At 40.3% G+C, this 12,963-nt stretch overlaps 1 protein-coding gene across 1 annotated transcript in view; it reads left to right on the top strand.

The window, feature by feature from the left end:
• atp8b1 (ATPase phospholipid transporting 8B1) overlaps positions 1-12,963 on the top strand; it is a 30,958-nt gene that overhangs the window by 8,187 nt on the left and 9,808 nt on the right. Inside the window, exons 2-16 of the mRNA XM_084035666.1 lie at positions 1,599-1,780; positions 1,992-2,089; positions 5,077-5,190; positions 5,287-5,385; positions 5,689-5,750; positions 5,966-6,038; positions 6,500-6,570; positions 7,215-7,297; positions 8,500-8,658; positions 9,002-9,090; positions 9,631-9,821; positions 10,158-10,242; positions 10,725-10,848; positions 12,187-12,230; positions 12,565-12,721. Coding sequence (XP_083891792.1) covers positions 1,618-1,780; positions 1,992-2,089; positions 5,077-5,190; positions 5,287-5,385; positions 5,689-5,750; positions 5,966-6,038; positions 6,500-6,570; positions 7,215-7,297; positions 8,500-8,658; positions 9,002-9,090; positions 9,631-9,821; positions 10,158-10,242; positions 10,725-10,848; positions 12,187-12,230; positions 12,565-12,721 — 1,612 coding nt within the window. The 5' untranslated portion in view covers positions 1,599-1,617. The remainder of the gene's footprint in view (positions 1-1,598; positions 1,781-1,991; positions 2,090-5,076; positions 5,191-5,286; positions 5,386-5,688; positions 5,751-5,965; positions 6,039-6,499; positions 6,571-7,214; positions 7,298-8,499; positions 8,659-9,001; positions 9,091-9,630; positions 9,822-10,157; positions 10,243-10,724; positions 10,849-12,186; positions 12,231-12,564; positions 12,722-12,963) is intronic.

The following is a 12,963-nucleotide window of genomic DNA, read 5'->3' on the forward strand; positions in this document are numbered from 1 at the left end:
TGGTCATTCTACAGTCTGCAAAACGGCAGACATGTGTTTAAACATGTATTTTTATCTCCTACTCCTGTGTTTTTTTTTTTATACAGACGGTGAGCAAAATAATACCTCTCTGTGTCGTAGGCAGATGATATGAACATTTCATGCCACAATTATCCTGCCAAAATAATTGCGATTCAAGATATTATCCCATTAATCATCATATGCTTAAAACTCTTAAACTGGAATTAAAACACATAGGAATCACTTGACATTGTGTCAAACATTTTGATTGTGTCACACAACCCCCCTGATGAAGGTGCAGATCTTAAAAAACAATCATGATACTGTTTTAATTCTAAAAGGCTCAGTGACATACTCAAACAGCTGCACACTGTAGTTTATATATTGAAGGCCACTCAAACGGGAGGAAATGGAGATTTGTTGGGGACTATTTTTTTATCAGCAGATTAATACATGTTTGTTGTTCTAGTGAGAATTTCCAGTGGCAGTATGGTGTATTAGGGATGGGAAAAGTACAGAGTTTGTGTTCATGGTAGTGAACAAACATGTCACCCACTGCAACAATGTGGCTCTGATGTATAAAAGACGGAGCTCTAAGGCGCAGAGGAAGGATGTGTATTGGGCTTGGATACACACCCAGTACTTGCTATCAGGATACATTCTTTGCTGGTTGTGGTCTTTTCATTGGATTTGTTGTGAGGCCGACAGTCGAAGGTGACAACCATCAGGAAGGTGCGGTCACATTCCTCAGTCTCGGAGATGCATGCAGATTCATTATGACACAAACGCACACTGCAAAGTCATAACTCGCCTATCGCATGACATAAGGAGGCTTGCAGAAGCCGTGGGTCAAAGAAGGCCGTAAAACCTGAACTGCAGCTTTTTATTTTGGCTTTGTTTACCTAGTGTCGATGGCTCAACACAATAGACCAAGGTGGATGTTGGTTTTATAGCTTCGAATTTCTGGTTATCAATTTCCTTGTTCACAGTATCTGCTTTTATGTTCCGCTCCTTCTTCGCACTTTGATCTCTCAGGATTTTTGTTTTCAAGTGCAAAAGTCGTCACTTTTGTTGCAGCCATCACTTGACTGTCTGTGCTTCCTCCTTTTGAGCGTCTGAAGCCTGAAGATTCTTCATCTGTTTTCAGTATCCAATTAATCAAACTGTACACGCGCTCATTTTTTCAATGTGCCCTTAACAACATGATCACACTGTTGGGTTCTGGAGGGGCGTTTCCAGTCCTGGACTTGACTTAACTACATGCTGAACGCCATCTTATTGAAACCACAAAATCCTGAAGGCCTCGGTATGTTCAGGATGAACTAGGTTGTACGATTTATAGCCATTTCAAATGGTAGAGCACCACAAACCTGGAGTGGTAGAAATAGTTTTTCGTCACACTTCTTGGACGGTATTGACGGGAGTGCATCTGTAGTGAACATCGCTAAAATGGGTGTGATTGTCAGATTGTTTCAGAAAGTCAAAAGAACCCGCTGGATGCATCCTTTCCTTCTCCCCATTTTGTTTTGTTCTTTCATTTAAAATCTGAATTACGTCATGTCACATTTCATTGATCAACTGAAACTCTTTGTTCTCAGAAATACCTGAGGTGTTGAGATGAGTCGGCGGCGCGTCGACTCCCAGGGGTCCCTGGGGCCCAACGATGAGGTCATGCCGTACAGCGACGATGAGACGGATGATGAATTGGACGCAAGCTCTGAAGAGGAGGCAGAAGAGCCACCAGGAGCCCCACAACCCCCGCTGGAATCTAAACCCAGCGGTGAGTCCAGCATTACTTTCTGTGAATTCTGTTTTGAATGGAAGGTGGAGGTCAGTTAAATGTTGTGCATCCAGAGTGTGTTTAGACTAGCTTAGCACAAAGACTGTAAGCAGGTAGAAAGTGTCTGATTTAGCCGGAGTTACAAACATTTGTTATTTATGATTGCATTGACGTGAAGGAAACTTAATGAAAATGTTGTTCTCTTTTTCAGAGATGGGATGGAAGGTGAAAGCCAACGACCGACCTTATCACCACCTGCCAGAGTTTCAGAAAAAAGTCTTCCTCTGCATCAAGAAGAGCAGATACTCTGTAAGTTCTGTCATTTCATATGAAATTCATTTTACTTACTTGTCTGAAGGCACCTTTATTCCTCCTCCGCTGATCCTGGTAGAAACTAATCCTGAGCATATAGAGCTGAGCATGGCTGACACACCCTGGACAAAGAGTAGGACACGTTTGTGTTTTAAATGAGCCCATTCATTTACTGGAACTTTCGTTTGCATCTCATCGTCTGTCCACTCAATTGGGCAAAATGCCCTCTCTGCCATTGATGTCCATGTTATGGTGTTGAAACTATGGAGGAAGCTATTTAACAGTCTTTTTGTTGAGTTCATAAGTTGGGCCATAAGAGACAATTACAGGACAGTGGTATAACAAAAATACTGAATTTCTCTTTAACCGAACAAACAAAATCATGTGAAAGAGTGACATCAGTGAGCAGTAACTGGTTTTAGCCAGCTCTAGTATATCTGTTCCCAAGGAAACATGAGTGTTAAACATGAATGCCAGGTCGATGTACTAGCGTGATGCACAAACCCAACAATGAAGCTGCTCCCTTGATGTGATAGTCTTCCTCGTGTCTGCTTCCTCCTGACCTCTGTCTCTGCCGAGCCATTTCTGAGTTTTGTCTTTGTGGAGGCTGAAATCTTATCGTCCAGCTGAGCCGACCTGTGTCTCACTAATCGGCAGAGCGGAGCAATTACAGTGTTTCCCCCACGCCGCTGCTGAATTTTCTCCGCCGCTGCAATAAAAATCCTTTAAAATTTTTTTTTTTTTTTTTTTTTTTTTTTTTTACGTAGCTCCTTTTAGAAAATGTACAGCGCGTAACGTCAATTGCGCAGCACGCGGCACATCGTCACGTAACCAACATCAAAGAAGAAAAATACACAGCGAGTGTGGCAGTTGTTGGCAGTAGGCTACCCTACACGGTTGCAAAGTTACATTGATTCTAGCAGTAGCGAGTGAAGCGGAAGATCGAAGAAAGAAGGAAAGAGTGAGACAGACAGAGAGAGAGAGAGAGAGAGAGAGAGAGAGACAGAGAGAGAGACAGAGAGAGAGAGAGAGAGAGAGAGAGAAAGTAAGTTGCTAAAATGTGTCGCTACATGACCACCAGTGTTAAAAACCCTCTGAGCCCAATCATTTTATTGTATCTATAAACCGCAACCTCCATGCCGTTTTTCCTCTAGTATTGTGTGTGTGTGTGTGTGTGTGTGTAGGCCTATGTGTGTGTGTGTGCGTGTTGTCGCTCTTTTTGGGATCACTCATAGCCTTTACAGGAGCTTATATCCAGTCAGGAATTTATAGCCTAGGTATTTTCGGGAACTTTGAAAAATGAATCCATACTGTTAGATCCAATGTTGTTCTTTATTGCCATATAAAATCCGTTTTCATCGCGTATTTTAGTTAGGGATTTATGCTAATCGCCTGTAAGCATGTGGTCATTAGCATAAATGGAGGGAAAAAACCTAAGGACTTCTTAAAAGATCATGAATAGTTTCTATTATGTATAACTTATATTTATTTTACAATTTTCTCATCACTTTTTGACTCCCAAGACTAAGAAGAAGTGTTTTAAGCAATAACAAGCTTAATCAATTTGCCTTTTTTGTGTCATATCAATAAATAATTGTGAGATATTATTTGCTTTTTTTTTTTTTACTGTCTAATTGATAATTTCCTACATTCAAACGACATCACTGCAGCACACATATTCTGATAGTCCAGGTTGTGACCCAAATAAATGATAGCTTGACAGCTATGCATTATAAGGGTGATGAATGCAATCTTAATAAGAGAATAAATCCAGGCAAACCTTTTGTTAAATATTACTATACAAAAATATAAAAATCTGTAAATGAAGACACAAAAGGCAAAGTTACAACACCAATAATCCCATCTACAGTAATACACAGGACTGTTTGAATAGGATTTAAGTGCATATTCTCCTCTCAAAGTGCACCAGATTCATGCATTCCAATGTGAAGGGTACAAAAAAATTCCGGCCGGGGGGGCATGCCCCCGGACCCCCCTAGAGGGTTCGGGGACCACACCACCGCTGCTGAAAAAAATCCTGCGGGAAACACTGAATTAGTCAGCATTTTTTGCGCTTATCTGAACAATACAAGAGAACTTGGACCCCTCTTAAACAAACTGTTCTCAGACCTCCTCAGGAGGTCCGTTAGTAGTAGTTAGGTAGTAGATCAGAATACCGGCTTAACTCTTTCTAGTGACCGATCCATGTTGTGAACAGCAAATATGTGTTGAAGTCTTTAGGAGATGCTCGTACCTGTTTGGCTAAATAAGAGAGCTAACCGCGTTCACGGAGGTCACATTGAGTTGAGAAGTTACATTATGATGCGTTCAGGCTCTATTCAGTAACAAATAGCATTGGGTGATATTTTTTATGTCATCACGATGTGTTCAAATGTAATCTTGTAAAAGTTTGTGTTGAGGATAAACCCAGTTGTTTGAAGGAGATGTTTTCACATGAATATAAAATAGATATGAATGAGGAAATGCTCAAGTTCTTTCTGTGTGGAAGTGACACTAAACATCACATCATTGAAGGAGATAAACTTTAATGAACTATAGTGTGAACAGGAACAGGACTGAGGCCCCATCAGATCTATGGTGGACCAGAAACAGAGTCATTCTCCTTCAAATGAACCTACAATGTGAACCCAAATAGAACTGAGTTCCTTGAAATTTGATCATGTGTGAGGTGAATCGGGGGGAAATGAAACTCTGATAGAACAGCAGGGAGAGAGGGGAGGAAAGTACACAGCGTGGGATGCATGTATACCATCATTAATCAGGATTAGAAATGATGTATTTTAGATTTCATAAATGATCTGTCGTTTAAAGTAGCTTATCAGTGTAAACGTTGGCAGACTTGTTCGCGGCACGCAGAGAAAATGCCGAAACTATCGCTGAAGATGGCAAGCTAGCCGCTATGCATCCTGTGCCAACAACCTGACTAACTCTGTGTCCATCATATTATTGTGTCTCCTCTGCAGGGCAACGCCATCAAGACGTACAAGTACAACGTCATCACCTTCCTCCCTCTGAACCTGTACGAGCAGTTTAAGAGAGTCGCCAACCTTTATTTCCTGGCTCTGCTCATCCTACAGGTATATCTTAAAAAAAAGATCACTACCTGGACTACTGGTGTTTTTAAAAAACAAAAAAAACAATGATCAATAAGTGGCATCAAATGTTTGTTTTAGATTATTCCAGACATTACCACGCTGCCCTGGTACACCACCCTGATTCCTCTGGTCGTGGTGCTGGGAATCACTGCCATCAAAGACCTGGTGGATGATCTGGTACGACACACACACACACACACACACCGCTAAATCCACTTCAGGTTTGATCTGTTTTGAGCTGTGTGAGATATTTTTCTGTGCTTTGAACATTTAAGACCTAGACTTAGATCTTTTTTCATCAAGTTTTAGCAACATGCCTTTCCATCACTCATTCATAGAACTTTGACAGAATTGCTGGCAGTAATGCGAGCATTTAAGTTAATTTTTTACTAATCTGTTTCAAGTTAGGTATTGCATCTTCCTTTTTGGAGCCAATACTGGCAACAATGATATTGTATAATTGTTTGTTTGTTCCTCCAGGCGCGGCACAGGATGGACAAAGAGATCAACAACAGGCGGTGTGACGTGCTGCTGGACGGCGGGTCAGTTCATTTTTAAACATCCATCATGTTTAAAAAATCTGGAATGCCAGTCGTCTAGGTCGACATTAACATGTTTAGATACTGAATAATAAGTATTTTTAGCATTTTTAAATCTTTAGTTGTATTTCAGTGGATGCTCCCTGACTTTCTTGTCCTTGCATACCATTAAAAAGTGACAACATCCAAATAAAAACTGTGATGGGTCTCTGCTTCAGGTTCCAGGAGTCCAGGTGGAGGAACATCCAGGTTGGAGACGTGGTTCGTCTGAAGAAGAACGACTTCATTCCGGTATTTTGGTTCAGCCTGAATCATTTCTGCTGGACTGTAACCATTTGATTGTTTAAATGCACACATGTGATCTCCAGCTGACCCCAGGGGGCACCTTGAAAACATTATTAAAAATACATAAAACATCACTTTTGCGCAAATTCTTCTAATTTTCTATCAAATTTTCACAAGCTTATAGTTTATTTGAGTTCAAATGAGCAGTTTTCTCAGTACCTGGTTGCATCCATCAGATGTGTGTCCTGTAGCCTAGCTAGCTAGCACTAATGTGGCTAACTGTTTAGTTTCATGGTCGGCAACCTGATTGGAAAATATTGCACATATTAAAACATGGATTCATCTCAAAATCACTGTTATTTTTTAATCTATTTATCTTTAATCAGATGTGTGGTCAGACTTGTGTTAAAGCCTTCAGAATGTTTAATAAATTCACTTTTTATCTGTATATTTGTGATCATCTCCAGGCTGACATCCTGCTGTTATCCAGCTCCAACCCAAACAGCCTGTGCTACGTAGAAACAGCTGAGCTCGATGGGTAAGACTCCACCTTTTTACAACAAAAGTATGAAAATCATATTTCAGTGTTATATTATCCATTGTAATATTTATATTGTTTGTGCAAAATGAATTCAAACTGAGCAATGGAATATATTTTGCACAGAGTGATTGTTAGAGCAGTGTTATTTGTGCTGATTAGTTTTTGTTTGATTTGTATTTTCTTTCTTTGTTCAGCCAACAAATTACTCACTGATAAGATGAGAGGAGAGTAAATGTCTGAGGACCTAAACAAACTTTTTCAACCTCGGCCGTGTGACCATTGTGTCCATTTGTTGTACCTAAAGTAAGAAACGCCTGTAAATCAAACAGACTGGCCTGCAGGTCTCTAGTGGATCTATTTCACAGTAAATGGCAACTAAACTGAGACAGACATCAGTATCATCATCTTTTTGTGTTTTGTGGCATCAAATCACCAGAGAATTGAACATTTTTTATAAATAAGTCACACTGATCAAGTTATCCTCAACAACATGCAGAGAAATGTAACTTTTTAAGGTATCCATTCCATTTTGATCCACATTTTATGACCTTTTAAGCTCTTTAACTTTGACTGCTTTCCCTCTGTTCTTGGCTTTCGGTCCTTTTTGCATTTTTATATCATTTTTTTTTTCCCCGCTGCAGAGAGACCAACCTGAAGTTTAAGCTGGGCCTCAGAGTGACTGATGAGATGCTGCAGGAGGAGCGTCAGCTGGCTCAGTTTAATGGTAACCTGGCTCACAAAGTTACTAAGCCAAATTTATTTGCATGAACTGAAATCACTGTCAATCACATGGACTCACCTCACAAAGTTCTCATTTTAAAATGAAAATAATTGATAGGAATACTAATTATTACACATTGTAAAACGAGAAACATTTGTCTCCACCAACATGAAAAAAGAATAACTGCATTTTTGTTAAAAGCCAGTAAATAAGGAATAATAGTTTGTTTGCATTAATGATAATATTGAATATAATTTATATAGCAAATTTGCTAGGTACTACATCATAGTACAACTTTAAAGCTAAGTAGTTTATAAAAAATTAACATGATAAATGATTGAAGTTTAAAAGTAGATCAAGTTAGACAGGCTTTAACAAGGTGTACAGTAATTTATGTCTCCAGAATATTGGTGAATCATAACCTTGGCCTTCAATGTTTTATTGTTTCAGATGAGTTCTACTAGTTTGGATTCTGTACTTATTAAAGGAGCAGTGTGTAGCATTTAGTGGCTTCTAGCAGTGAGTTTTTAACCTGAATACACCTCAGCTCACCCCTCCCTTTCCAAGTGTGTCAGAGAATTACGGTGGCCTTTAGGAAACATTAAAAAGTGAAAGGCTCTCTCAGAGCCAGTGTTTGATTTGTTCCTTCTGGGCTCCTGTAGAAACATGGCAGTCCCTCTGTAGATATGAAGGTTCATTCTAAGCCAGTGAAAACAGGTTCAGGAAGGCAGCACCATATTGGAACAAAACGCACATTGTAGTATTTGTTTTTCCTGCAATATAAATTGTATAACACATACAGGATTTTCACCCTAAGTTTGGTCAATTTTTTATGTTAAATGCATCTTTTTGATTCACTTTGGGAGATCTATAAACAATGTTGTGCTCTGGTAAAGAGTTATTGATAAACTCACTGATTGTATAGATATGAAATCTAAAAAGTCAAAGGCTCCGTGTTTCAAGACGGTTGTTGCCAACATCGCAGCAGGCCCCTCCCACATAACGCTGGAACGCTCGCGGTTTGATCTGCACCTTCAACCCGAGTCCTTCCAAGCCGACCTAAAGGAGCTCAAATGGTGCTCACGGTTACTTTAACACCGCTGATGTTGTTCATCTTTGGTCCAGAGCAAAAGTAACGACTGCAGAAATGTTTGAACCGTGACTCGAATGAAAGCTGACTTCGTGTCCTTCCGTCTCTCCTGAAGCTCTGATCGAGTGCGAGGAGCCGAACAACCGCCTGGACAAGTTTGTGGGGACGATGCAGTGGGAGCGGGAGCGTTACCCTCTGGACCTGGACAACATGCTGCTGCGAGGCTGCAAGATCCGAAACACGGAGGTGTGTCACGGCCTGGTCATCTTCGCTGGTGTGTAACACGCAAGCACACACACACACACACGATTGTAGGCAACTGGACTTGATTTTCCAAGGTTTTGATTTATTGCTTTTTTTGTCTGAAATGACAGTAATTTTAATTTCTTTGGCTTTAGGGTTTTTGTCCCAACAAACAGGACATTTGAATCCGTGTTTGTCTGCTTTTGTCATTATGGTGACACTTAATAAACTGAACAATTTATCGATTTGAGAACATTTAAATAATTGTCACTTGGAGATCTCATCCATAAATAAATATAGAATTTTCTGACCATTCATCATAACTCATAATGACTGACAGCTAGCATTCACCATTTGAATATATGATGTCGTAGGAGCCGACACCAAAATCATGAGGAACGGCGGGAAGACGAGGTTCAAGAGGACCAAAATTGACGAGCTGATGAACTACATGGTTTACACGGTAAGTCTGAGTAGGAGGCGAATCGCATATAGATTTTTTTCCTTTTTTTTAATTGTTGCCCTCATCATCTCTCATCCTTAAGATATGTAAAAATATAAGATCACAAAAATATAAGATCCCACCAGAGATGCCACCGGGAAATGCTACAGTAGTGTAAATATATGAATTCTATTATTACTTATTCATGTTCATGAAAGAACTCCGTCAGAGGACAACGGCAATCTGTAGAATTTATGTAATAAAACCAACAACAGGGTTTACATGAGGATCAAATACAACGCATACCGATGTCGGCATTATGTATAGAAATTGAAACAGAACATGAAAGAAACAGGAACTTTGCATAACTCTGAGGTAGAACCCGTTCTACTTTGGGCACGACAAAATGTAGTCAGCGACTCATGTTACCAGTGTTTAATGGTGGCTTCTGTGGTGTGATGAGAAAAGTGAAGCGATGTGGTTCCTTATTTTTTTTAACATTATTATTATTGGGCCTTTTTGTTAGTCACTCGGTGTTTAACGGTCTTCCTGGTCCTGTAGATCTTCGTGCTGCTGATCCTGGTGGCGGCAGGTCTGGCCATCGGTCACAGCTTCTGGTACGAGGAGATCGGCTCTAAGGCCTGGTATCTGTACGACGCCAAGAACCAGGGCGCCTCCCACAGAGGCTTCCTCAGCTTCTGGGGGTACATCATTGTCCTCAACACCATGGTGCCCATTTCACTATATGTCAGGTTAGTAAAACTTATGAGGACCTATTTATGAATGAAGATATTGATTTAAGCTAATACATTACTTCAAATGTTACACACTGTCCCTTTAACTTCAACTAACAAACACAGAGCAGTATTTGCTGCTTCCAGGTTAATTTGATGTCAGCAGACCTTCAACATGACCAACTGCACTTAATAACTAACTAATATCGTCTGTTGTTAAGCTGACAGCAGAGAGGCTTCCCTCCTCTACCTGGTCACGCTGTCACTCAGCTTCAGTTCTTACACAGCAGCTCTGCCTCCATGAAATAATTGTGAAATGAAACTTTATCTCCTGTTTGTGTGCTTTGTGTTCAGTGTGGAGGTGATTCGTCTGGGACAGAGCAAGTTCATCAACTGGGACCTGCAGATGTATTTCTCAGAGAAAGACACACCAGCTAGGGTACGCCACCCCGGCTTTATGTTTTATTCAAAATGTAACATCCTGTCCACAGGATGCATTTGTATGACCAAGCTACACTTTACATAGCCACGTTAATTCACTCCAAACCGGTTGATGGAAACGTCTTTTTTTGTTTTGATTTTTTTGTGACCTTTCAAGTGACATAAATAGTATATCAGTAATTGCTGATATTGCAGTTTAACTTTTAAAACATGCTAATGTGAACGTTGTATTTTCTTGAATTTGTTAAAAAGCCTGCAGTTTGTTTACTCAAACAAATATTAATTCATCATTGTAAAAGGTCATGATGAAGAGCATGAGATGCAGTTGAAAGTTTCAGTTAATGCCGACATGTGAACCTTGAGTCGACAAACTATGCTCAACTTAGTTCCCCCGTCTGAACAAAACGGAGGCGAACTGCAGCAGCAGACCAGCAGTGACCTCGTTGCCCTGAACAGTTTTCATCTAACAACTCATTGCAGGCTCGAACCACCACACTGAACGAGCAGCTGGGGCAGATCGAGTACATCTTCTCCGACAAGACGGGGACTCTCACACAGAACATCATGCAGTTCAAGAAGTGCACCATCGCTGGACGCACCTACGGTACGAGTCTGCTTGATTTCAAACATTCAAATGCATCTTGGTACTATTGTTTCATATTTCAGTGAGAACTGAGACTCTCTCAAGGAACTCTCGTGTAAAACAATGGAAAGAAAACCAGTAAGAGGAAAAGAGAGGAGAGTCTTATTGATGCCAAAATCATCAACAGTTTGTTTTTTTATATAATAAGAAATCAACGTTCAAGACTTGCAACCAGTTTCTGCAGCAACTAAAGGGTTTGTATTTTCTGTTGACAGCATTGTGTTATCAGAGAGAAAAGTTGAGCCTTAATGATCCCTTTAGGGGAAACTCTTTCACTGCTTCAGGAAGAGGTTGAATTAGATAAGAGCAGAGCAAACAGATTGAGTTCAGTAACAGCTGCAAAAGATCCAGATTCAAAGTGTGCTGATGGCTTTATTGTGTAACAGTCTTATTCTGGAACAGTGACTCGGTATCTTTACAGGGAACGTTCACAACCCAAAGCCTGTTTGTCTAGTTCGAATCGGAGAAATTTATACTTTTGGTTTGTTTTCTATTTAGTCTGGTTCGATTTCATAAAAAAAATGTGTTTGCTGAAGGGCGTGTATGAAGCAGGCGGCAACCTCCGGTTCTGAAAAGTGAAGCCAATTCTAAAGTGCCTTAAACCTGCATTCTCTCTGCTGGCCATCAGGGGGCGACTCCTCTCTGATTGTATAGAAGTCCATGAGAAAATGAGCCTATTTCTCTTGATGTATTATCTCAGTAAACATTGTAAACATGAGTTTATGTCTCAATCTCTAGTTTCAAGTCTTCTTCAATCCAGCATGATGTTCATTTAGTACATTATGGTCAATTAGAGTCAAATAGACCATAAAACAGGGGCACATCCCAAATACTTCACTTCTGTTTACTGGTTGCAAGTATCCAAGATGGCTACTGCCAAAATGCCACAAACCGGTAGGTGATGTCCCGATGACTATGTCCACTTCTTATGTTTAGTCCATGGTATGAAGGAACAGGGCTGATGTCTTTCATTTTGACTTGATCTACTGTTCTCACAAAGCCCTTCTGCTCCAGTTTATCTCCAAAGACTGAATAAATGTCACTATTTTCATTATTTAGCTGATTCTGTTTTGTTTTGTTCAGAGCTCAAGCAAACAGCAACGGTTTGAAAAAGATTGAACGTCATGTAAATCAGCAGGAGACAAAAATGGAAAGAAAAAAACGTGACCGTGCAATATTCTTCATTTGCTACGCCATCTTTGCCACCCTCCAGGTGTCCATGTTCTCTAATTGTTAATGCAGTCATGACTTGCTGTACTCTGGATTGCTAAACTGCCGTTTTTGCTGTCCTTTCCACAGGTGAACCGACCACTGCTGAGGGAGTGGTGCTGGACCGAGGAAGGGTAATAATACATTAATTAACATTTATGATAAAATGGGACAAAATGCTAATTTGAGAAACATAATGTTGAATTTGTTGGAGAAAATATGACCAAGACGGATGTTATTTAATTCTAAACCTGTGGAAGTAACTGGTACTCTCCATCATGAATTATATTTATATATAAACAAAACGCCAATGGTAACCTTAAAAGGATCTACATAAATATTGAAGTATTTTTTACTGCTAAACTAGAGAAGAAAAAATACTCCTATTCAGAACTATTTAGATCATTTAACTACATGACTCAGCAGAATAATTGCAGACTATCTCTACTTCCCCTGTTTTTCCATCAGCCGGTGGACTGGAGCTGGAACCGGCTGGCTGACAAGAAGTTCCAGTTCATGGATCATTCCCTGGTTTCCATGATCCGATCCGGGAAGGACAAAGATGCTAATGAGTTCTTCAAACTGCTCTCTCTCTGCCACACGGTCATGGTGGAGCACAAAGACGGTAATCCACAAACCCTAGTCTGGTTATGATGAGTGAACGGCAACCGCCCTGTGTGGTTGTATGAGATGCTTCTCCATACTCCTCCAGTTTGTGGAAACCCACAGGAGTACCAACATGGGAACATGGCATGTACTGCTGTGGATGGAGGCAGCAGCCAAACGTATTTAAGATGCATACAAAGTGTACGCTATATTTTCACTGCTTTCCTTGCGTCAGACGGCCCTTTCCACAGAGGACCGAAG

This window comes from Eutrigla gurnardus, assembly GCF_963514095.1.
Source record: "Eutrigla gurnardus genome assembly, chromosome: 19".
NCBI classification, from domain to species: domain Eukaryota; kingdom Metazoa; phylum Chordata; class Actinopteri; order Perciformes; family Triglidae; genus Eutrigla; species Eutrigla gurnardus.